At 32.9% G+C, this 26,601-nt stretch overlaps 2 protein-coding genes and 1 non-coding gene across 4 annotated transcripts; 2 read left to right on the top strand and 1 right to left on the bottom strand.

Moving 5' to 3' along the window:
- Window positions 1–9,581: 9,581 nt before the first annotated feature.
- Window positions 9,582–18,005, top strand: LOC132057392 (pyruvate kinase 1, cytosolic-like). Of its 2 annotated transcripts, none has more exons than XM_059449985.1 (16): window positions 9,582–9,758; window positions 9,854–9,950; window positions 10,397–10,494; window positions 11,730–11,885; window positions 12,625–12,702; window positions 13,203–13,334; window positions 13,948–14,028; window positions 14,149–14,220; window positions 14,355–14,444; window positions 15,202–15,346; window positions 15,463–15,551; window positions 16,082–16,177; window positions 16,259–16,326; window positions 16,416–16,517; window positions 16,611–16,674; window positions 17,500–18,005. In XM_059449985.1, exons 1-16 carry the CDS (start codon window positions 9,690–9,692, stop codon window positions 17,650–17,652), a joined length of 1,590 nt encoding a protein of 529 aa, XP_059305968.1. In that variant the 5' UTR covers window positions 9,582–9,689; the 3' UTR covers window positions 17,653–18,005. The 2 variants fall into 2 exon arrangements, with proteins under 2 accessions (XP_059305968.1, XP_059305969.1); XM_059449986.1 differs by having other exon boundaries at window positions 9,583–9,758; window positions 16,416–16,515; window positions 16,615–16,674.
- A 1,101-nt stretch (window positions 18,006–19,106) lies between these two features.
- On the top strand, window positions 19,107–19,179 carry TRNAR-UCU (transfer RNA arginine (anticodon UCU)). Its single transcript has one exon. It is a non-coding gene; the product is annotated as a tRNA-Arg (tRNA).
- A 320-nt stretch (window positions 19,180–19,499) lies between these two features.
- Window positions 19,500–21,178, bottom strand: LOC132057391 (uncharacterized). The gene has a single exon (XM_059449984.1). It carries the CDS (start codon window positions 20,949–20,951, stop codon window positions 19,578–19,580), a length of 1,374 nt encoding a protein of 457 aa, XP_059305967.1. The 5' UTR covers window positions 20,952–21,178; the 3' UTR covers window positions 19,500–19,577.
- Between the last annotated feature and the right edge of the window lie 5,423 nt (window positions 21,179–26,601).

Genomic DNA, 26,601 nt, shown 5'->3' with positions numbered 1-26,601 from the left:
ACCAATAAATTATGATAAATTCTCCCCTCACAATCGTCTGGTTGGTTAGGAACCAAATATTTCCATCTAATAATTTTTATGTGTGGTATATGATTAATTAATCTACCATGAAGAGATGGATTCCCCAAAGAAGATGGGATATATGTTAGTTTTTCTAACATAAGGGGGAGAGAATAAGCAGCTGAGGAATATGTTATGAATTATTATTAGTATGATCTTCATTTAAAGGATAATTCAACTCAAATGTTAGAAGCATTTGCTGACCCAAAATTAATTTCTAATTTCAGCTGCAAAATGCTCCTATTAAATTCATGTTATGCATGAAGCGTGGTAGACTAATCGGTTCCAAACGCAATAATCATTGAAAAGAAAGAGGAGCAAATGATTAATGATCATTTTAAGGAGGCAATGTTTCTTGAAGAGTCTACGACATCATGAAACCTCATGAGAGGTTTAGGTACCTAAAAATAATGGAAGTGATGAGATCTCAATAAGTTATGTCACATTGCGAACCGATACAAATAATATATCGTCGACGATATCTTTGGTACAATATAGCGCAATATTGTAAAAGATTGTGAGGGTCTAAATTTTACGTCTATTAAAGCATGCTGACGTAGAAATTATTATCAAGTGAAATGACGCATCTTGGTAAGCATAAAGCTTATTTGACTGTCCGGCATACGTTAAGATGTCATATCATTTAAATAGAAATAGATGTTGTCACATCCTATATGAATCACTTGACAAAATTATATGAAAATTCGAAGAATTTTAAATGCCCGCATATATACAAGTTGCAGAAATTTGTTCATAATTCTTATATGAATTAAGTTAAGCAAGGTGAACGCGATTTTATCACCTTAATGAATATTTACTGACTAAGGGCACAAATGACTCTATTTATCCTTACGTCTTTATGAAAATAAAAAACTGTCATATTGTTGGTGTAAGTTGATTACTTGAATATTATTGAAACTCTTGAAGAGTTCTCAAAAGTAATTTATTATCTGTTGAAAGAAGTTGAAATGAGAAACTTGCAGAATTTTTGGGTCCTGAAGTGCCATATCTTTATGCAATTAATGCATTTATATATTTTGCTATGACTGAGGGATTATAGTCATACGATGTTGTTCTACATGACAGTGAAAATCATATAAAGATAACATCTGATTATAAAGCAAGTCAGAAATGCACTTGGAGTGATTTCAACAATATTATATGCCGATGCAACTCTATCCAAAGACTGAAGATGCAACAACATACATAGCCCAACTAAAGAGTGGATTCATAAAAGGACAACTTATTTCACCAAAGTTGTTCTTCACACACGAGCTTCAGAAGAATGGTGATATCAACATGCAACAAATTCATTCAAGTGATAATATGGTTGATTTGTTCACCAAGTCTCTATCAACTGCAACTTTCGAGAAGATGGTTCACAAGATTGGAGTGTGAAGATTCAAGTTTTTGGATTGAAGTTCTCATCAGGGGGAGTTAATACGCGTTGTACTCTTTTTCCCTTTCAAGGTTTTTGTCCCCTTTGGGTTTTTTCCTTGTAAGGTTTTTAATGAGGCAACCAAATAGCGTATTATTAGAAATGTGTCTCTTTTTCCTTCACTAGATTTTTTTTCATTGGGTTTTTCTAGTAAGGTTTTAACGAAGCACACATTATCTATCAAATAGACATCCAAGGGGGAGTGTTATAAATATTATTTATTATTATGGATGTCTATCTCTAGGAGAAATATTAGGGTTAGTGACTTTGGGATCAAGTCACTTTTTCCCTATAAATATAGAGGTTCTTCTCCATTGTAAATTAATCCCTAACAAGAGAAATAAGAACTCTCCCCTCTTCTCTCTTTCTCCACAATATTCTTCTTGCTTGCTTTATTATTTTATAACATAATGTAAGTTTTGGGTTATTTTTTTTGCAATGTAAGTGATCAACTTGTATATTTTTGAAATTTTCCCATAGTAATATACCAAGATGCAAACCAAAAATCATTTTTTTTTTTTTTTTTGCTTCAATTGAAATTTTGGCACCCCTAAAATATAGTATGGTAACGGTCATCTTCTTTAATGACATTTTAGTATAATGGTCAAGTTTTCTTTGGAACATATTTTAACATGTAATGTTGTATTTTGTGTTTTCTATAACAATATTTCGCAATAGTAATTAAAAAATATTTAGACAAACGATGTTGTTATAGAAAAGTTTGAATGAAGGTGATTGATGATGTATAGTAAAAGTTGATGGTACATGAATAGTGATTGGTGGATATAATGATGGTTAGTGGTGGTAATTGTAAATATTGATTAACGGTGGTGATTGACTGCGGTGGTGATTGTGGCCGGAGATGGTGGTTGTGGATGGCGATAGTTGATAATGATGGGTAACGGTGATAATTACGTGCGAAAGTGGATGAAGTAGCGGTGAATTTTGTAAAAATCCTTTAACATACGTCTTAAAGTGGGTGAAAGGGAATGCATTTGTGAAGATGATGGTAAACGTTACAGATGTTTGTTTAGAATTGACGAGTCCGTTTGGTAAGTGAGTCACGTGATTTGGGCCCCACCTTGGCGTTACGAATTGCAAATGAAAATTAAAAAAAAAAAAGAAGCTTTATGCAAATGAATGGGTGACAGCAGTACAAGTAAGATACACAGATGTACACAAATTAAGAAAAAATAACTTCCCATTTTTTTTTTCTTTTATTTAAATTTTGGCACTCCGAAATAATCAAACATCCATAACAGTCATCCCCCATAACAACATTTTACTATAACGATCAAATTTGCTTTGGGACAGATTTTTTATGGAGACCGAAACTAAAATGACCCCAAAAAAAATCTTTTGAACCTAAAAATACCCTAATAAAAAAAAAAAGGTGACATAAGTACCTTTAGCGGTCTTAAAAGTGCGGTATTTCCACCTATAGGAGTCCACCATTTTCCCAAAAGTCACTTATTACATTTTCACACTTTTTTACGTAGTTTCGTATATTAATCGTGCTTTGAGACTGAACTTTAATATTTTATATAGTTAAATTAAATACGCAAAAGTTTGGATTGTCATTTTAGTGGTTGAATAGTGCTTGAATTCCTTTTTTGTTTGAAACTTGTAAACGTTATTTAACTTTTTGCTTAACTTTATTTCGAATGTGTTTTTTTTTTTTTTTTTTATTATCAATTTAGGATGTGAAACTATAAACAATAATAAAGACTAAGATAATATTTATAAATATAAATAGATATGCGAAAAAATATATAATATTTGTACAACACTAATGTATATAAATGAATGGGTTCCACGCATGTGAAGACTATCGTGGGCCTAAGGCTCATACCATCCCCACCGCCCTCGTTGACTGGGCGGCTCGATATGAATAGTTAGATGTGGTTGCACTGAGAACCTCGTACGCGCACAGGTAAGAACGCCAAACTCGACCTCTTCCTCGTCGGGAAACACCAGAAAGATGAAGAAAGTATATAATAATTAGTACCATTTCTTATTTATATTGAATACATTAACGTTTGTTGGATTCGAGTAGGCTCCGAGATGGGTGCGATCATATGGCAAGATATTGTTCGAAGTCCAAATAAAGGTTTTAAAAATTAAATAAATATTTACCTTATATTTAATAAAATTGATTTTTAAAAATCTTATAGTCTGTGACAACAGTTGATGAGAAAGGCTCTAAATGGGTATACCACATTCGAATCCTAAAATATGAAAAAAAAAAAAATGAAATAATAAGTAACATACATATTTAAAATAAGTACTTTAAATAATCAAATATATATTTTAAATATTAACCTTATATTGAATAAAAATAATTTTAATAAAAAGCTTATGGCTCATAATGGCATACTAGTGGGTGGTTGGGCCGACCCCGAATCCTAAAAAATAAATATTATTAAATAATGAGTAACACATATATTTAAAATAAGTAATTTAAATGAACAAATAAGTATTTTAAATACTAACCGGGATCAAAAACTCATTTTGGCAAAGTGTTAAATGCCAATGCAATTCCTTCGTTTGGCTTCAAAAAAAAAAAAAAAAAAAAAAAATTAAAAACGTAACAATTAATGTAATTAAATAAATCTAAATACGATAAACTTACCAATGCCTCGTATTGCCCCGCGAGTGAGCGACGCGGGACGCGTAAACGATGCGATGATGCCGCTGCGCATATAATCCTCGATGGGGCCAATCATTGACAAATTAATTGCAGTGGTCAAACTACTTATATATACAGGAACGAATGTTAAAGCTACCAAGTAGAAAAGACGTTTAATTAAATAAATAATGTAAAAGTTAAATAGTTTTAACACTCATATTCCAGCTCATAATATTATCTCTAGTTATACACACTTGTTTATTAGTACTATTTATTATTGAAACACTTCCATTTTCTTTTTAACCCGCATATTGCAACCCTCGTCCTTATATCGTAATTGGCCCTACCTAAGTCTAGATCTCTTGGAAAAGAACTGCCCGAGTGTGTCTCTCCACGACGCAAAAAAAGTCGTTAATAATATGAATGCGTTTTCTTCTCTTTACTTTATTGTCTGTCATGATCATTGGGCCTGTGGGGAACATTCGAATTACAAAATAAATTAATCATTATTCTTGAAATGAAAGATAAATTATATTAACTAATTCTTTATAACATGGGATAAACAATTTCACAAATAAATAAAATAACAATGGCATAATTAACATAATAGGAGATTAATATATTTTGGAGTCTCTTTCTCTATTGATAAGCAACTTAGAAAAAAAAAATATCTACTTATTATCGAATACAATATTTATTTTGAATGTATAAATCTTCATTAGTAGTCTTTTCCAAAAATTTCACTCTGCAAATATTGGAATAAAAATAATTATTTTCAATATAAAAGTCATTTAAAGATAAATTTAATATGTGATGGTAAGGACACATATGTGTTCTTTTAAGTTAATTAGTTTTGAATTATGTGATGCAAAGACTTTTAAGTTAATTAAACCGGCAAGAATATTTATTTAGAACTCTATTTTGAATATGTATATATTTTTAGTTGACCGTAACAACAGATAAAATTGAAACGTAAATATATTTTCCTACACTTTACATTTTTAGTTAACTTATGTATTTATGAAAAGAAGAACTTTTAACTATTCAGATAATCTTTTTTTATTTAACATATATATTCATGCTTTTAAAATATAGATTAACAAATGATAATCATTTTTGTTTGGATGGTTGTTACCTATTATTATTGTGTTGTTAGTTTAAATACAATACTTGCTTTGATTGTTACTTTAATTTTAATATATCCATCTCGAAGGTCTATTTTATGTAACGTCAGATTTGGTCTATATCTGATTACAACACAAGATACATTATGAAACAATACATCATCCAAACAAAGTGTGAACGAAATAATAATTCATTACCAATCAACTTCTTTCAATTCATAACCAATATTTAACAACTAATTAATTCATAATCAATATTTAACAAATAATCAATTAACAAAATAATAATTCATTAACAATTAACAATTCATAAACAATTAACAAATTAACAACTCATAAACATATCACAACTTAACAATTCATAAACATTTAACAAATTAACAATTCATACACATTTAACAATTAATGAATTCGCCAAAAAAAAAAAATATCTCGCCAGTGATCAAACCAAAAAAAAAAAAAATGAAATTTGATTTTTTTTTTTGGATTAAATGTTAAACATCGTACAATATAATGTATATAACAAATTAATAACAAAAGTTCATAGTAGAAAACCTAATCAAAGATTTTTTGTAGAGTTGTGCTAATCGAGTTGTCACGATTCGAGTTAAAAGAATATCTACCAAGAATTTAAACTTCAACGAAAATAATACCGAAAACGACGTTTTTTTATGTGGGGACCACCTAAAAGCCTCCAATGGCGTTTTTATTTTTAACGGAGGGACCAAGGTGGAGCCGATGTTTTATGGTTGGAAAATCTTGCTTATAGAGAGAGACATTTGGTTTAAGCCTTGTTATTTTCTTTGCGCTAAAAGTCTTTATGTAACCTTTTTTTTGTTGGGGTATTTTGGTTCAAAAAAAAAATTTTGGGGTCATTTTGGTTAGGACTCCTTTTTTATGATGTTTGTTTATGTTTTCTATAGCAATATTTCGCTATGACAATCTAAATATTTGGACAAATTATGTCATTGCGGAAGAGTCTGACGACTAATGGTGATTGGCTATATATAATAGTGGTTGATGGTGTTGATTGTCGGTAGTGAGTAGTGGCTCTAATGGTGATTGATGGTGATGGCTGATGATTGTAAATCATGACCGATGGTGATAATTAACTGTGGTGATCGGCTGCGTTGGTGGTAGTTGATAATGTTGGCAACGATAAATATTAGCGGTGATTTAGTGAACGTGGATGAAGTAGTGTTGTAATGGTGAAAACATACACTCTTAAAATCTATTGGTTTGCAAATAATATTTCAAGTTAATTAGTTTATTAGAATGTGAAATAATGAAATACGTTCACATATGAATAGTTGAGATTGAACTGAAATGCCAAAAGGTCAAACACCAAAAGAAAGGAGATATTGGATTCGTTAATCATGGCAAGACAGGAAACATAGGTAATAGAAGATTATTATATGTGCAACATGTATAATGTATACCACATTTGAAGAAAAAAAATGTTGTTCTTCTTATTGCTTTAACTATTTCATAATGGCATTCTAGGTTGGGCATTATAGTGGATTAAGGATCATTTTGGCAAAGTGTTAAATGCCAATGCAATTCCTTCGTTTTGGCTGAGTGTCGCGAATCATTGCCTAGATCGAACACTCATATTCCAGCTCATAATATTATCTCTAGTTTGGACTATTTATTATTGAAACACTTCCATTTTCTTTTTTAACCCGCATATTGCAACCCTCGTCCCGTAATTGGCCCCACCTAAGTCTAGATCTCTTGGAAAAGAATTATACACCAAAAAAAGTCGTTAATAATATGAATGTGATTTCTTCTCTTTACTTTATTGTCTGTCATTTTAATATTGTTCTTTATCTTTTGTGCGTAAGACTTTCTCCTCGACTGACCGTAGAAAATTTTGCACTTTGCAGTAACTTTTTTATAATTAAAAGTATTTTAAAAAATCATAGACGTTAAAGCCTGAAGGTCAAATTATAGAATCGTAACATATTGAAACGATTGTCCCAAGTTCCAGAAAGCAGAAAACTATTTCAAATAGACGACTTTTTCCTCATTATTACGTTTTACGTTATAATATACTCCCTCCGTCCCATAATAAGTATCAAAAAAATTTTTATCGTTCCATAATAAGTGTTACCTTAGAAAACTAAATAAATTGGCTAGCTTTTTCAATTCTACCCTTGGACAATAAAGTAACATCTAAATGAGCCGTAACTTGGTATTTGGATTCCCAATATCAAAAGTTTACTTCTTGTGTATGCTCTAATTTGGTAAAAGTAACTTGTTTTTATTAGGTTTAATGCATATGCACCCACTGAACTTGTCCCTTTTTTTCCATTTTGACACCTGCAAGTGTTAGGTGTTATCAAACACAAGTGACTTATATAGTATTCTATCTTCAATGTAGCAACATGCTAATATATATTCTAATTTAATTATGCCATCTTTTAGCTAAGATTAGCAAAAGAATTGAGAGAGAAAAAAAAGCTCTTAATTGCTTGCAAAGTGGAAGAGTAGAACTTAAGAAACCGACACATCCATGACCTAAAGAATAGCTTCCTAAAATATTACTTCACCTTCATTACCACAATTTAATTTTTGCTTCTAATAAAAATTAGATTTAGAGAGTTTGATAGACACACTTGAGAACGAGTTCAAGGGTGCAATAGGAACAACAATTTTGATGTACGCATATGCATTAAGCCTTTTTATTATATAGGAGTAATTTGGTAAACTTTACATTACATTATTGATTTCTTAATATGCGTGTTTTTAACTAAAGTGATACTTATTACGGGACGGAGGGAGAATGCAACAATGTATCTTCCTATTGAAGTTCTCATTTACATGATTTATGTATCTACTTTTTATGTAACTTTTTCAAAAGTATCTAAACGACTAAACCAAACATTTCATTTTGACTGGTCATTGTATTTAATAAAAAAAATAGTTGCCTCATTGTGATCAGCATCATTGAGTAGGTGGTTTTGGTGTCAATTACAGCAGCCAAGGATTAATTAGAGGGCGTTAAAAACAAAGGGCCGTAGCACATGGAATTAGAAATTTTAATAATTCCTGTCGTAAGTCGTAAGTCGTAACTTGTAACTTGTACCGTCATACGTACGGTATTCATGCAAATACAAGAGGAACTAGTTCATAAAAAATATGATAAAAAATCTTCTTTTAGTTCCTTCCTTAGCTAATGTTGGTCACCCTATTTTGCTCTCTAAAATTGTGTCTCAGACATGGGTCTCCTAGTGTCCTCATCAACAACTTAGTTCATCACTGTATGCAGTGGCGCAGCCAGAATTTTCAATAAGGGGTTCAAATATGAAGAAGTAAGCACACGATGAAGTCAAAGAGGATTCAACATTTACTATATATACGTAAAGAATAATTTTCACCATATATAAATAGTGTAATTTTTTGTCGAAAGGGGGTTTGCCCCCTGAAGCCCAACTTGGCTCCGCTCATGAACGTATGTTAAAGTTCTTTTAGTAGGATGTAGGAGATCAAATTACACCACTTTTTTTTTTCCTAATGTAAGCCATATTTTTGTATTTATATGGCCCTAAAATGGTTAATTGGACCATATACGATTTGAATAGAAGAAAATGATCCTTAAAAGATTTATTATTTGTCATTTTCATACCTTTCTTATATGTAAATTGAAAACATAAAATTTAAAAACAAACATTCGACTACAAAATCAATTGACCCTTTTTACTATGGGTCATTTAAATATATTTGACATTATTCTACTTTTATCTAAAACTTTCACAAATTGTAAGAAATCAAATTCATCAAAGTTAAATAAAATTAACTTAGAATTAAATTCATCAAAATTATCTTCCACTATCACAATATGATACATATCTTAAATTTAGTAGTTAGTCACTATCACCATACAACTGAATGAGAGATTTTATTTTATACTCCCTCCGTCTCATAATAAGTGTCACTTTAATAAAAAAAAATTATCCCATAATAAGTGTCATCTTAGAAAACAAAAACATAAATTGACTAGTTTTTTCCAACTCTACCCTTAAACAAAAAGTGACAAGTTAAAGTAACATACACTTGATGAACGGAAAAGTCACATAATAATTTGCTATTGTTGGATTCTCAATCTCAAAAGGATTACTACTTATGCATGCTCTAATTAAGAGGAAATTTAATTTATTTTTATTACGTAAGAGTAATTTAATTATATTATATTATTGGTTTCTTAATATGCGTGTTTTTTTTGCTAAGGTAACTCTTATTATTATGGGAGGTAGATACGAAAAACAAAACAGTGGCAGGTGCTTAGCACACAGTCTTGTATACAAAAATGACCGCAAACCATACCAAACTATTCAGTTTTTGACTGTGATCTCATTTCTCTATAAAAAAGCTTATATTTTTTCTTCTTTCTTCACAAAAACTGATCAATTTATTAATTTTCCACTAAAAATAAACTATGCATTCAAATCACTTACTTCTTGAAGAACCTATTAGGATGGCTTCAATCTTGGAGCCATCCAAAGCTGTAAGTACTTAATTAGATCTTGTATTTCTCATATGATTTATGTATTAATGTTAATAATGACTCATGGGGTTCTTTTTTTTTTTGAATTTGGGTAGAGTTTTTTTCCTGCAATGACAAAGATTGTTGGAACATTGGGTCCAAAATCTCGATCTGTTGAGGTTATTTCAGCATGTCTTAAAGCTGGAATGTCTGGTAATTTCTTGAAACTTCAAGTTTGCTATTTTTTTGTAATTTTTAGAGATGTTTGTGATGAATAGTGTAAAACAGTAAAAGGGTTTTTTTTTTTTTGGGAGAAATTGACATAAATAACCGCCCACATAAATAATAGTCGACAAATGTATATTTTTTTTTTGTATATTTGATATATAATATACATTAAGAGTTGATTTTCTCATATGGTCACTTAACTATAGTTATTATGTCAGAAAGTCACTTTCTTTGTTGAAAAAAATTGGAATCTAAGAAGAAAGGCGACTTTCTGAGATAATATCGGTTAATTGAGTGACTAGCTGACAAATCAACTCCATTTTTGATAGTACATAATAGTGTTTAGTTTTGTATATTTGACTAGCTAATGTAATTAGTTTTGGCTTACAGGCCAAATGTGTAACTTGTTGTTGGTTTTGTTGGATTTATAGTGGCAAGATTTGATTTTTCATGGGGTGATCCTGAGTATCACCAGGAGACTTTGGAGAACTTGAAGGGTGCTATTAAGAGCACCAAGAAGCTCTGTGCTGTAAGTGTAATCCTTTTTAAATGATACTCACTCTCTCACATTTTACGAGATACTTTTAGCTTCTAAAGATTCAAACGGTGTGGATTTTGATCAACAACAACAACATACCCAGTATATTCCCGCATGGTGGGGTCTGGGGAGGGTAGAGTGTACGCAGACCTTACCCCTACCTTGGGAGGTAGGAAGGCTGTTGATCAATATTTTAAAATATTTTGAAGAATTACAACTTATAGTACTTCTAGTATAACTTTTGAATCCAAATTTTAATTTTAAATTATTGAGTAAATCTGATCTAGTGTAGCCTCGAATGTTAGTCAAACTAACTCTCGATAAACAAACGGTGCCACATAAATTGGGACGGAGGGAGTAACTAGCTAAGGACGCTCTTGATGCAATTTTAGTATCTTTGTTTTTGTAAAAACTATGTTGTTTGTCCTGGTCTTTGTAGATGTGTTGATTTGACAAAGGTAAACAATATACTCTCCCTTGATTTAAAAAGAATGGTGATCTGTTGAACTAAAGGGTTAACAAATCTATTTTTATAGTGTGATTTGGAAACTGACTTCTTTATTGTTTTTAAATAGGGATAATAGCACTTTTGGTACCTCAGTTATTGGTAAATTTTGATATTAGTCCTTAAGCACATTTAACCTTCAACTAATTGAAATGCGTGTTCTTGGTCCCTTTTTGTAAGAAATATGTTGTGTTTGGAATATTTTTAGAACTGTATTACTAACGAATATGGAGTAATAGTATAAGCTTAACGCAGGTGGAACAACTGGTAATCATGTAAATTTGTGAATATTTCACAAAGGGATCAAAAGTGCATGTTCCAGTTAAGTGAAGGTCAAATGTGTTTAGACAGATAACACAAAGACTAAAATCAGAATTTATCACTAATGGAGGGACTAAAAGTGCTATTAGCCCTTTTAAATAAGAATTATGTATGTAAGAACTATATAAGATGTTCTATAAATCACAAGTTTTAGTTGTTAATAAATATTTTAAAAATGTTTAATTGGGATACTTAAATAAACTGAGTGAATCATCACATAGTAGTAATGTCGTTATTTTTTAGACAAAGGGTGTTTTATCTTGCATATGTGCTTAATTAACAGCACATCGAGCGCAGTCTTTATATGCGGATTTAGTCACGACTGTGTCATTGCACATGTTGAGCATTGTCCAGCAACTTGAAAAAGGGTATTAAAACTATCTTGTTTTTATCTTGCCAGGTCATGCTAGATACTGCCGGTCCAGAGCTGACAGTTGTTAACAAAAGTGAGAAAGCTATTTCACTTAAGGCAGATGAAACTGTTACTCTTACTCCTGATAAAGGCCAGGAAGCATGTTCTGAAGTGTTCCCAATCAATTTTGATGGCTTATCCAAGGTTCAGTTTGTTCCAATCTATTGTCTTTGCTTTGCCTTTTTCGTCGCTGTGTGTTTTGGTAAACAAAAGAGTGTTTCCACTGGAAGTGAAAATCGCAAATTCAATCTGAATTTGATGGAGAGAACATGAGAAAATGACAAAAGTGGTCCCTCATGTTTGAGGGTAGGTTTAAAATAGTCCCTTAAGTATGCATTGAACAGTTTGGTCCTTTAAGTTTGCTAAAATAGCTAACACTTTTAGTCTCAGTCAAATACCGAACACTTTCTGTTAGATTTGATGGAACTATGATAAAAAAGAAAATTAGCGGGAACTCAAACGTAGAGGTACAATTCTTGTAATTTCTGCTATTTTTTATTTATTTCTAGAGGCCGGTGCAGCTCTTTGAAGTATATTTCCGCTATTTTTTATTTTTATTTTGTTAGTGTCTAGTGTATTGCATATTTTAGGATTTGATGGAACTTTCTTGGTGTTTATGATTATATCTTTTTTTCCTGTTGTTTCTGTCTAATCTAATAAACAGAGTTTGGTAAATATTGATGGAGACATAAAGTGTTACCTTTTGACAAACTTGAAGGACCAAAACTGTTCAAACTTCAATGCATACTTAAGGGACTATTTTGAACCTCATCAAACATAAGGGACCATTTTTGTCATGTTCTCAAGAGAACATCAATATTGTGGATTGGGAGGGGGGAATGTCCTTCATGATACTAAATTAGGATGTTAATTTTTCTTGCAGGCAGTGAAGAAGGGAGACACCATTTTTATTGGTCAATACCTCTTTACAGGAAGTGAAACGACATCTGTGTGGCTGGAGGTAACATAGAAAGCCTACTTTTTTTCCCCCGCAACCCCGTGTTTTCTTAATCCTTGAGTTTAGCTAGTGCTGTTTATGTTTAAGTTGATCGATGAGTTGCAATGTGTTTGCAACTGTACAATTATGATCTTTTTTGATGAAGACTATTTTCACATTTCTACTTCTCAATAAGACAGCAGTTTAGTAGCTTGTTTGGTCAAGCTTCTATAATCAGCTTATTTTGAAAAATGCTTTTCAAAAAAGTACTTTTCGTGAGAAGCAGTTTGTGTTTTGCTAATCGATTCAAAAAAGTACTTTTGGGGAGAAGCTACTTTTTTCCGCTTATGCTTCTACTCAAAACACCTTTTCTTCTCTTAAAAGCTTGGTCAAACACCTCAACTTTGAAAACAAGCACCTTTTATTGCGGGAAAAAACACTTTTGACCTTGGAGAAGCTTGGCTAAACAGGCTATAATGTTTGTTTGAATCCACTGATTAAGAATTCGAAATGTGGTTGCACAGGTAGATCAAGTGAAAGGGGATGATGTAGTTTGCTTGGTAAAGAACTCTGCTACAATAACTGGGTCATTGTTCACTCTGCATGCTGCTCAGATTCATATTGATTTACCTACCCTCTCAGATAAAGATAAGGAGGTAAGTTACTCAAACTTCAGAGAACCGATAAAACTCATCTTGTTCATTATGTGTGCATATAGTGCAAATCATGTTACAAGCTCACATGGTTATGGAAAAATTTGTGCGAGAACTTGGTGATTGAGTAAATATGGATGTGTATTTTTGGGACTTGGGCACTTAATAATAATGTTCAAATTGACTTATCTATCAACTGGAAAATGTATTTGGGCTTTGTGGTGTATGAAACAGATGAGTCTTATGATGGATGCGATTTTTGTTTAGTTACGTAAACATGGATTGGTGGGACCTACTCATTTGCAATAGCTTTTATATTAAGCACCGCCAACAATGTTTATACTTGTCTGATCAATATCCACATTGACTATCTTGCTTGTCCCCGAAGTTATGTCCTTTCTCTTGGTGTAGAAAGTTTTACCTTATATTACACTTGGAAAGAGTTATAAGCGTTTCTTTTTGTCCTTGGTACTTGTAGTGTTGGCTAATGACTATACTACTTCAATGTTAATGCAAGCATATTATCTTTGAATTATGACGATTATCCCTCCCTTGAGCAACTTATTTCTCTGTCTTCTTTTTGATTGTGGAGTTTTTGACATGCTAATTGAATCAGGTTATTAGCACATGGGGTGTCAAAAACAAAATTGATTTTCTTTCGTTATCATTTACGAGGCATGCTGAGGATGTTCGTGAGGTAATGATTTCACAGTCTTCTATTTATTTCCTTCTGTTTATCTAACGTTATTTATTTATTTAGGTCTATGACAGCTCGAATACCAAATCGACCTCATTGTTATATTTTTCTTAAATTCAGGCGCGTGAATTCTTATGTAAGTTGGGTGATCTAAGCCAAACTCAGATCTTTGCCAAAATTGAAAGTGAAGAGGTTAGTTGGTAAAATGTTATTTTCTTTCTGATCTTTTTCTTCTGGATACTTCTTTGTGAGGTTGATATTGAATAACATGATGAGATACTCCAAGAGGCTTGCAATTGACTTCTTTCCTTGGGCGATTTATGTAGGGCTTAACACATTTTGATGAGATACTCCAAGAGGCTGATGGCATCATCCTTTCACGTGGAAACCTTGGTATAGATCTCCCACCTGAGAAGGTAAGTTTTCTTCTTCAGAATTCAGGCACCTTCTTTTGTAAATCACGTATAATCAGTGAGACAGTGAGCCTCTTCTTGCCGTTATTTTCAGTTGACACCAAAATTCTGAATGGCATTATAATCTTCATTTTGTAGTAGGATCATCATTCGACTAACTTTTGAGTGGTACACAGGGGCGGAGCTACATTGCGGGAAGGGTGGTCAGATGAACACCCTTCGCCGGAAAAACATGTCGAATACATAGGTTAAAAATTGCCTAAGACGTATAAATACTATAATTTGAACACCCATGAACAAACTCAGAGGCGCGGCCCAGTGGCGAAGGGTGTTCAAAGTATCTTGAAAGTCTTGTGTTCGATTCTCCACTGCAGCGTTTTACCTCTACTTTTTGGAGGAAAAAACAATCTGGACCAAATAACTTATAAATAAAACTTATTTTTTAAAACAAACCATACCAAACATCTAAGAATATTTCAAAAGATATAACTGTCACTTTTGTTACAAATATATTTGAATTAAGTTTTCATTTATAAAATTTCCTTTGTTAAGTTTTTTACTTTATTTTTTATTTATACAATTTAAGTTTTATTACAAGTATCTTTATGATTTGTTAAATATTTTGTAGTCTAAAATGAATTTGTGCACCCATTCAATTTTCGTGCACATATTTATCAATTTTTTTTTATTTTTTTTTTGTACTTTTCAAAGATTGAACACCCTTGATAAAATTTCTGGCTCCGCCCCTGGTGGTTCACAGGTGTTCTTGTTTCAGAAAGCAGCTCTTCACAAGTGTAACATGTCTGGCAAGCCTGCTGTAGTAACACGTGTTGTTGATAGTATGACTGACAATCTTAGGCCAACTCGTGCTGAAGCAACAGATGTTGCTAATGCTGTCTTAGATGGTAATAATCTTGCTGCCCATCTTAACTGGTTCTACTCTCCTCTAGTATCTCTGAAGATTTGAGTTCCTTTTGTCTTTGTTTCTGGTAGTAACTTTTGACATTTAACATTTGTGCAGGGACTGATGCAATTCTTCTTGGTGCTGAGACTCTACGTGGATTATACCCTATTGAGACTATTTCAACTGTTGGAAGAATTTGTGCTGAGGTGATTTTCATTTTTTCCTGAAACTTTGTGTGAATAAGAGAATCTATGCATATCTGTCTTTTGTCTTTTAAAAGGGAACAATTGTTATTTCTTTGGCATCACCTTTTGGGATGAGGGATACTCTTATAGCTTGTTTGGCCAAGCTTCTGGGAGCCAAAAGTGCTTATTTTAGAAAGTTCAGGTGTTTGGCCAAGCTTTCAGGAGAGGAGAAAAGTAAGTGCAAGTAAGTGCTTCTGAGTAGTAGCAGAAGTTGTTTTTCTGAAGTTAATAAAAGTAGTTTTTCCCTAAAAGCACTTTTGGAACATTGGTCAGACATAAGGTACTCTAATACTGGCAGAAGTGATTTTTTAAATTTAATTGGCCAAACACAAACTGCTAGCCAACACATTTTCAAAATAAGCAGATTTTGGAAGTTTGGCCAGACATGCTATTAGTCCCCACCCCCTCTTGGTGTGGCAAGTACCACTTTCTGAGTTTTTGTTTCAGAGAGTATGGCGAGTAGCCTTAATTAACAATTAATTTCCGTCCAGGCGGAGAAGGCTTTTAACCAAGATCTATACTTCAAGAGGACAGTCAAATTTGTTGGGGAGCCCATGTCACACCTGGAATCAATTGCTTCCTCAGCAGTGAGAATTCTGGAAATTTAATGCTTTCTTCATTCAGGCACAAGTTTTGCAGAAATAACTGTATATCCCCTTCCCATTTAGGTGCGGGCAGCAATTAAGGTGAAAGCATCAGTAATTATTTGTTTCACTTCATCTGGAAGGGCAGCACGGTAATCTCTCTTGTTCATACCAGACTTCTTATAATTTCAACTAAATCTTTATTATTAAGAGCTGTAAAGTGTTATTTTTATGTGCACAGTTTGATAGCCAAATATAGGCCAACAATGCCAGTATTGTCTGTTGTAATTCCTCGACTCAAGACAAATCAATTGAAATGGAGTTTTAGCGGCGCATTTGAGGTATACCTCTAAAAAATGTGGAAGTTGTTCCTTATTCCTTTTATTTCACCGACACTGAAGCTGATGGGTTTTGTATATTTTTAACTTCTCCATGTTCAGGCAAGGCAGTCCCTTATTGTGAGGGGTCTTTTCCCAATGCTTGCTGATCCTCGACATCCTGTAAGTCTCGTCATCTTGGTGTTCCATATTTTGTCTCATATTTTGGTGTCTTAGTTGGAAAAATTGCTCTTTAGTCATCTTTAAGCTGTATGGAAGTGTTTTTCAGTTGTAAAATTAGGCCGATAGAATAATCTGTGGACTTTCTTAGTGCTAATAAATGAAATTATAACCTTCTCAACAAAATTACAACTTAAAGACAGTTCAGATAGCTCTATTTGTTTGAATTGCAATTATTACCTTCTAAAAACTATTTAGTAGGCCAAAATTTGTTGAAAGAGTCAACTGCATCCCATGTTCCCTACAAGTTTTATGTACATGAATCTTGCTTCTGATATAGGAATAACATATTTGGCTAAAGCTTATAAGCCGGTCAAACTAACAAAGCACTTTTTGGCGTACTTACGTGTTTGGTAAATACCAAAAGTACCTATAAGCCAAAATCTGTTATAGGCCATGAGTTTGTCACTCCCAATTTATGATTTTACTGACCAAGGCTTCTGCAATTTTATCCCTAATATCTTTTGTAATCTCCAAAATCTTCTTAAAACATACAATTTTTAATTACTTCTCTATTCTATTTCTGTCATTCATTCTTTTTTATGTAAAGATACTTCAGCTCTTATTATTAGTTTCAACACTTTTATCCAAACACGTAACTGCTTATTTATTAGATCAGTTTTAGCACTTGAATGCCTATCAGTTACTTTAAATCAGCTAAGGCGAAACGAGATCATAATCTGCTTCTTTTCCTCCCATCATGACAATCTCGATTAAACCTTCTTGTTCCCGGTGGGCCTAATCTCAAACTACCTATTGTTTCCATAGGCCGAGTCTACAAACGCATCAAACGAGTCGGTGCTGAAAGTTGCCCTTGATCATGGGAAGGCCTCAGGTGTTGTGAAGTCCCACGACCGAGTTGTCATCTGCCAGAAAGTCGGAGACGCATCAGTGGTTAAGATTATTGAACTTGAAGATTAAGCTTTTAGTTATCCTCTTTTTTTCGGATGTGTGATGGTAGAGTGTTAAAGCCATCACAAGTGAGGCTCTAATATAAGTTTTTGGTAGCTGTAATATGTGGTTTCCTATGGTAGTTGTATAATGTGCGCAATGTCTGTGGACAAACTTGCACTAGTTAAGAAAATCAGAAGAAAAAAATGAGAATGGTGTCTCTTCTCTGAGTTCAAGTATAGGTGTCTTGTTTATTTGTCATCTTGGTTGTTATGAAGATGTCCATAACAAGCTATGTTGTTAAGACCTTTTACCTTATTTGCCGGCAGAAATATGTCATTCTGATATTAGTAATAAAAAGTTTCCAAGTGTGTGGTCATTCACATTGCCAGAAGTCTTTGTTTGAAGATTTATGTCAGTGAAAAATGTAGGCAAACTCTAATCTAATCACTGAATATTGAAATGAAATCAGTCCAAACAGAGTTGGTAATTAATACTGATACCCTTGAGTGCTAAGCCTCTTGACTCAGGTGTCACACTCTATGGTCTTAGATATGTCATAACATGCTACTAAGGGGGCAAATGAGAAATTTTAAAGTTGCTCAAATCTAAAAGCATGTTATTATTTTTGGAGCAGGTTAAAAAGGAAATAGTGTTACCTAAAATTGATCCTGAAGGAGTAATAATTAACCTGATTCTTGGTTACTTGGTTGACCTTGAGTTGGTAGACTATCAATGGCCTTGTTGAAAAGAAAAAAAGGCCAATATTTTGCTACATTTTATGTTCAACGTTTGCTAGCTATCCTTCAATCTTGTTCGAGATCACTTATAAGCCAATAGTTTCAATATAAAAATGTACAAGAATTCTGTAAATTAAAATTTAATAAATATTTGATAGCAGATTTTCTAAAATTCACTTCAGGCATAAATATTTAAGTTTGAGAGATGCTCTTGTTATTTGACGACGGGACATGGTTTCATATTAAATAACAAGGGTAATAAAAATTTATATAGCCAATGATACTTTGCTTGAGACTGAGTCGCAGTTGAACCTGAAGTTAATTGATGACTTAAATAAGATCAATATTAAGTTGTTATAAAATTGGGGGAGTCAAATGGATGGGTTAGATCGAATTTGAATGGTTCAAAATCTATTAAATGATGGATCACAACTTAACCCATCCAATTTTACCAAGTTTTAATTTGATTATTTCTTTTGTTATAATTTGTTTTAATCACGAAATAAAACAACTTCTTTACTAGTATGAGTTATGACTATATGTAACATATAAATATTTTGATAAACTCTCTGACGAGTTAATTAGAACGAGATATCTAGCCTAAATTAGCCCAATTTTTAGATAGAATATATTGAATGGATCAAAATGAATTGAGCTAATAAATATACGGGTCACTAAGCCTTCGACGATTTTTCGTAGGAATTTTCCGATATATAAAATAAGAAGTCGGCTATAGCACAAGAAGCGCCCATGGCCTAATGGATAAGGCGCTTGACTTCTAATCAAGCGATTGTGGGTTCGAGTCCCACTGGGCGTGTGTCCTCCTTTTTTAAAATTTATTTTGTCATCACTAAGTTTTGCTTCATGTCAGTATTGAAAATTCAATCTTTACACATCTTAGTTAGTTGCTCATATTCTCTCCAATTATCATTCTTATTTTGGTGTCATTGGTGATACACACGATGATATAGTTCTATACAGACAATTCAAGAATCAAGACACCTGTCTCTCCAGAGAAAGAAAAAGCAGAAGAAAACAAAACAAATGATAATAAATGCACAAGTACAAAAGATGTGATTCATATAAGATAAAAACTAAAAGCAGAACAGACAAATTGAAGAGCTAAAAAAGACTTGATTCAAGATTCAAATTTGGTAAACACTAGGCAAAAGCATATAATATATTATTTACATATTGTATCTGATCAACAACTTTTCATCCAGTAACAGAAGAAGGATCACTATTTCTATTGTTAACATTTGGATGAAAATCAAGAAGCTCAAGCTCTTTTTGCTTCAACAAAAGCACCATTCTTTCATTCTCCAATTTTTTCCTCTCATTTATAAGCTTTTCCCTTTCCATTTCCCTTTCTTTTTTGCTTGTAAATTTCTCCCATTTCAATCTTTGTTTTTGTAGCTCAAAAGATTGACACAAATAGCCAACATGTTGTTCTTCCAATTGCATCATTTTAGTTTTTAGCCATTGCCTCTTCTCAAGTGGACTCACATTAGCCAATTCTGTACTCAATTGTTGTACCATTGGTGATAATAAAGATCCAATTTTTTGCCTCTTTCTTGATCTTTCATCCACGTCATCATCGTCGTCGTGGCCATGGTGGTGTTGGGGGTGACCCGACACCTCATCATCGTCGTCCTCCTCATCTTCGTCATCGTCCTCATCATCATCCTCATCATCATTTTCCCCACTAGCCACTTTTTGCATTTTTGGCCCTTTTGCAAAACTAGCCTCAATTTTTGCATTTGCATTTTCTGATGAATGCAAACACCTTTGTTGCTCTACTTGGTTTTGATGAGCCTCAACAATTAGTGTACTCCCACTAGCACTACCATTATTACTAGTATGACCACAACTATTATGATAAGCACACATTTCTCTAAAAAACAAGTGCTTAGAATTCAACAACTTCTTCACTTCTTCTTTCATTTTTGGTGACAAATGATCCATTGTTTCAAGCAAACTTTGATTCTCCACAACTCTACAAGCAGTACCTTTACCAAGAATATCATTAACCCTCTTATACCTCTTATTCAAGTCATTAAATTTATCTTCACATTGTTGTGGTGACACATAAAATCCTCTTTCCATCATTGCCCTTGAAACTGATTTCCACTTACCTTTCTTTTGCAAAACCCCACCACCACTTTTCTTTTTTCCACTAGGGTCATTATTGGTATTATTTCCTTCAGAACCAACTTCATCACCAATATAATAAACAACCATAATTAACAACCTAACCATATTATCAGTCCACTTCATTCTTTGCCATGGACAAGATTTACTATTACTATTACTATTGCTCCTTTTCCCATCATCAGCACTATTGTTAGGCTCATCATCATCACTAAAATTCAAGCTTTGGTTTTTAGCCTTGTTACCAAATGGGAAACTATTTTTTGCAGTTTCTTGATAAACTATGGGGTGGGGTGAGGGTTGGGGGTGGGGTGGGGGTGGGGCGTGGGGCTGCATGTGGTGATGAGGGTTCTGTTGTTGAGGGATTTGATGGTGCAATGACATTTCTAATCCTAACATACTAGGACTCATATTTGAATATATACTGCCAGAATCCATCAAAATGATTAAAAAACAAATCAAATCTTGAAAACCCCACAAGCCAAAATGTTATGATAAACAGAATTATCTAATCCTATGGGCCAAAATGGTACTTAAAAACAGAATTATTAAATAGACTAAACAAGAAAGAAAGTTAAGTAAACATCACCAGAGTACCAAGACTTCTTTTTTACTGAATAAAGTTTCAATCTTTGAATAAAAAAGCTGCTAGAAGGTGCAAAAAAGAAAGCAAGACTTTTTTTTTTTTTTTTTTTTTTTGAGAGTGCAATTTTATGAATGGTTTGAGATAAGAGAGAAAGTTGTGGTTTATACAAGATTGAGCAGCTGGTTTTTTTAAGCTGTGGGAGGATTATTGGTTTTGTGATTATACAGATAAAAACTGCCCATGGTTTTTCACTTTTCTGCAAATGTCAGCTAAAACTTGAGGTTGTTTTTTAATAATAAAGTGAGAGAGGCCCACAGGATTTTGCAAAACTGTCACCTTTTTTTGTACTAGTGTGTTCTTTGACCTTATAATTTTTTAATTGTATTTTTGGCTATGTGTTTGATTTGTAGCCATCGGATGTGGAGTGAAATAAGGGGTCGTTTGGTAAACGGAAGGCTTAAAATGCAGAAACTATAATACAAATGATTAATAATCAATAAACCTATTTACAACACAACAACAACATACTTTTTTAAAAAATAAATAAATAAATTATAGCCCTATTCAACAATAACATACCCATTGTAATCCCTCAAGTGGAATTTGGAGAGGGTAGAGCAGAGATAATACTCAAAATACCCCCCAACGTTTGACCAAAATCCAACTACACACCTAACGCTGCGTTGGTCTATTACCCCCTGGACAAATTTTTTCGGTATTAAAATGCGCTTTTTTCGATGTGGACAAGAGCGTGAATACTGTTGCTCGGTGGCGCGTTATAGCCTTTAAAAAACGACATACGACGTGTTTTGAGCGCCAACTAGGCGCCACATAGATGCCACATAGGTAAATTTAAATTCCCTCCATTTTTAGGCTACTTCATCTTAACGCTTCTTCACCTATTTAATACCCATCTCCATTTTTTTTTGTCAAAATAATACCCATTATAAATTTAGAGCTAGGATAGTGATTATTCTTATAATCACTGTTTTCCCAAATCAAATTAAAAAAAAAAAAATCTGAAAAAAAAAAACGAAAATCTGGAAAAAAAAAAACGAAAATCTAATCTTGTTAAAGAAAATCTGATTGGAAGTTGCTTGTTTGGAGTTGCTACTTGTTGCTTGGTTGGAGTTGTTTAAGCACTAATTCTTTGAGTTGATTTGGGGAGAAAATTAAACTCAATTGTTAGGAATTTTGGAGAAAGCTATGAAGAACACCAAGTGGGTTTCCTTTAAATTCTTGATTGTTTGATCAAATTAATGGATGAACTTTGTTCTACTTGGTGTTAGGAAGCTTCCTTTCACATTTGGTTTTTTAGATTAGATTTGAGGAAGTTAGTGTGATTTTTTTTTTCAACTCCTAATGAAGAAGAAGAAGAAGAAGATGATGATGATGATGTTGATGAAGATGAAGGAGAATTGAGTATGGGTTTTCGGATCCTATACTAAAAATGGAGTATGGAAAATTGAAAGATTTTTTTTTTTTTTTTTGAAGAAGAAGAGTAAATAGATGGAGGAAGGGGGGAAATTAATAAAAAATGGGGGGAAATTAAAGATGTGTCACGTGGGCCAGGCGCGTGTGGACACACACTTTTATTAATAATTGGGGTTGTCGTATTGGTTGTACATACGGTAAAAAAAGGCATTTTAATGCGAAAAAATTTGTCCGGGGGGGGTAATAGGACCAACGCAAAAGTTAGGTGTGTAGTTGGGATTTTGGTCAAACGTTGGGGGGTATTTTGAGTATTATCTCGGGTAGAGCATACGCAACTTTATCCCTACCTTGTTGAGGTAAAGATACTGTTTCTGAAAGATTGTCGGCTCAAGTAACAAATTATTTTTATGAATTTTTTTATGGTATGTATATTTCTTTTATCAATGTTTAATTTATTGAATTAAATATTAGATAGACCATTTAAAATATATTTTTTATTAAGTTGACATTTTAAAAAAAAAAATAAAGAAGATAAAACTAATTCTTGTAAAAGTTATTTCATGTTGGATCCGATAAAAAATAATACCCAAATTGACGTATAGAGTTATAATGATATTATTTATACCATAAATGAAATGTCAAAGAAATCAAAATAGCACCTACTAGTCGCAGTTTATGTGACACTATTTTATTGGTCATGAAGTGTAACAAATTAAGTAATACTTTAAAACTTATCGTTTAAAACAAACCTTAAACATTTGCATAACATTAACTATATTATAACATTAAATTTTTAAAAGGTAGTAAGATTTCGGACAGAAAATATAATAAATATCGAGATTATTATCCCAACTCTGCTAACCAAACAACCCCTTAAGTGATGGAGACCAAAATTGTAAATATAGATTAGTTAGGCAGTTGGAATCTGAAAAAGAAGATTTTGACTTTATTCACATAAAGGAGGTGTACAACTTCTACTGCGGGAAGTACCAAACGTCTAAGTTTAGTGGTTTTGTAGTGCCCTCCATTTTGCATAGATGGTTTTCTTAGGTTTGATTCTAATGTCTTCCAAGGAATCAACTTGTGGGACCCACTAGATAGAGATATTTCCGTAGGGTATTTGGGCTTGGGCCGACGATAGTTACCCAAGTCTGACTAGGCCCATTGTATTGCTTTCAATTGCAAACTTCAAGTCCAAGTTCTTCTTTTGGGGTGGTCCTTAATTTTTGTCCCTCAAATCGGTGGTCTTTAATTTTTGTCCTTCACCTAATATCCTGAGGTTGTGAAAGTTGTGGAGGACTCAGATTAGGATAGAAGGCTAGTAGGTAGTCATGCTAATTCTTTCGCACTAGTAGTCGTAGTTTTGCTCTATCGTTTATTACTCTTTGATTTCTGCTTATATTTGTTGGGTCTTATCTTTCCAGGTTGTTTTATCATGATTTTCTCGCTCCTGTTATTTCTCATTTTCGCAATGCTTTAATATGCTTGTCCTTATCTGACTCTTTTGTCTTGTTTTCTCTTGAGTTGAGGGTCTTTAGGAAACAACCTCCCTACCTTCCAAGGTATGCGGACACTTTACCCTTCCCAGATCTCACATTGTGGGATTCCACTGGGTATGCTATTGTTGTTGCTTAATACACCGAGGTTCTGGGTTTGAACCCCAACTCAGTAAAAAATATATATATATAAAAAAATAAAAAAATAATAAAAAAAAAAGAAATTTCGCAAGGTAGAGGTTTGGATTCGCAAGGCAAAATTTTACCTTCAAAACTATGCCTTAAGGCAGAATTTTGCCTGAAGGCAGAGTTTTGCCCAAGGTAGAGTTAGCTGGGGCATAGTTTGCCTGCAAAACTCTACCTTAGGGTATAGTTTGCAGGAAAACTCTACCCCATCAGGCATAAATCGCCTACAAACTCTGTCTTAAGGTAGAGTTTTGTAGGCAAATTATGCCCGAAGGGGCAGAGTTTGTAGGCAACCTCTGCCTAGAGATTTTTTTTTTTTTTAATTTTCGCCTAAACAGGGGTTCGAACCCGGAACCCAGAGATTTTAGGCGAAGAGCAAAAGTTAAATACTTTCATTTTGACGGAAAAAATTAAAGATCACCCCAAAATAAGGGCATTACTGCGAATTACCCAACATTAGAGTTTTTCAAGGGTTTTGGTTGGACTGAGAATTGGGCATGCAAGTCATGACAGACCCGTATGATTTTATGTTATATTTAACCTTGTGGTCTTGTCGGATTATTGACAAATCAAGTCGGATCACCATGATTCCAACGTTACAAAAAAAGAAAAGAAAAGAAAAACATTCCAAAATTACACAAGCAAGTCCTGGTGATAGGTATGACTTCATTTTATGTTCAGCCTAATTATAATGTTGCACGTATTACTTACAAATTATGCCCATCATCATGATTTCGAACGTACAAACAAAGAAAAAAAATTAACTGCTTGCAAGTCATGATAAATCGTAAATCTGCTGATTAAGACGAGCCGCAAGAAAAAGACAATCAAGAATCGTACCAATATACAGTGAGGTCTATTCAACTAGAAATTAAAATTACCAAAAAAAGAAAGAGGGGGAGAGAGAGAGAGAGAACGAAAAAAGATTTATTTATCTTTTGCTTTCACTTTTTGAGCTGGACGAAGACCCTCAAAGAAATGTTCATGAAAATTATGCACAAGTTTGTAGTGTTTCGATTATTATTTATTACTTTAACCTATGGTCTCAATTACGTGAGAAAAAATGTATAGTGATGTCGTTTATCATAATTAAATTAATGGGGCATAAATGTCAGAAATGAAAAAAATCAATCACTAGTTCACACTACCAACCTTAGAAAAATAAGTGAAGACATGCTTCGAGTCTTCCACCTTTTGAAAATGCATGGATAATGACTCAAAAACTAAGTGGATACGTACTATGAAAATGAAGTGGTTAACCTAAAGGAATTCCTGGTGGGATTTTGGTACTAGCTACAAACCCTTTTTCTTTCCAGACAAATTCAATGATTTAAACTTAATTGAACCTTTAAGATTGATAAGAGCATGGATTTTAGTTTCTAACTCAACCTAAAAAAGTAGTTCAAGAGGTGAAAATTATTCAAACTATAAGGAGACAAATTACCATTCCGCTCACCGATGCATCATGCAAGACTACTAACATCCTACATGCGCTTAGATCGACAAAAAGAGTGTGAACAAGATAAATAGGAGGGCCTAAACAGAGTTAAATAAGTTTTGGGTGGGCTCTACTCTAATTCCATGATAAGAAAATAGACATTGAACCTAACTCAACCATAAAGGCTAACTCAAAATGTGAGGATCGCCCAATAATTTAAGAATACAAATTGTCATCCCACTCGGTAAAGTCAAACTACTAAAATAGATTTTTAATATTGAACTAATGTTTTATTTTAAAGTTGTGGGTTTACATATACTCCTTTTGTCCTAATTTATGTGGCACAATTTGAATTTTGAGAGTCAGACAATTTAATTTTGATTGTGAATTGGGGCATGGAATCTTCAAACATTTTCAAATAAAATTTACATATTTGAAAACTACCAAAAAATTATTATAAGACACAATTATTGGTAATTCAAAATATTTAAAAGATTTATGAAAAATATAACGGTCAAAGAAAGACTTGTTTGAATCTTGAAATTTGAAATGTGCCACATAAATTGGTACGAAAGAATAATATTTATTGATATTTTTAATAAGCTTTCGTATATATATTTGTACTTAGCTTCAAAAATATTGGATATGAATCAACTCATCATAGAAGATATGCATCTGCAATGCTTTATTTCAGCAAAAAAAGTAGTGGACTTAAAAATTGAGATCTCCCAAAGCCTGGCAAACATCATACGTGAGTTATGACATGGCTTTATGTGAGCAGAAGAATTTGTTTGCCTGCATTGAGGCCTTGCATTATATAGTTGTGTAACTTACTTGTGATAGTAGATTAGTTATCACTTTTTAGATTATAAACTAATACGTATCATAAATATTTACCTGTAAATATTTAATAAGTGATTTGATTGTGCAAATATCTTTAAAATTGAA

This window comes from Lycium ferocissimum, chromosome 5 (genome assembly GCF_029784015.1).
Source record: "Lycium ferocissimum isolate CSIRO_LF1 chromosome 5, AGI_CSIRO_Lferr_CH_V1, whole genome shotgun sequence".
In the NCBI taxonomy this organism is placed as follows: Eukaryota; Viridiplantae; Streptophyta; class Magnoliopsida; order Solanales; family Solanaceae; genus Lycium; species Lycium ferocissimum.
The sequence above is the reverse complement of the archived record's forward strand: the minus strand, read 5'-3'. Positions and strand labels throughout refer to the sequence as shown.

Coding starts and splice junctions, on each gene's coding strand:
- LOC132057391 (XM_059449984.1), bottom strand. CDS start 20,951: ATGGATTCTGGCAGTATATATTCAAATATGAGTCCTAGTATGTTAGGA.
- LOC132057392 (XM_059449985.1), top strand. CDS start 9,690: ATGCATTCAAATCACTTACTTCTTGAAGAACCTATTAGGATGGCTTCA. Junction 14,445..15,201: donor TAGATCTCCCACCTGAGAAG/GTAAGTTTTCTT, acceptor GGTGGTTCACAG/GTGTTCTTGTTTCAGAAAGC. Junction 16,675..17,499: donor TTGCTGATCCTCGACATCCT/GTAAGTCTCGTC, acceptor TTGTTTCCATAG/GCCGAGTCTACAAACGCATC.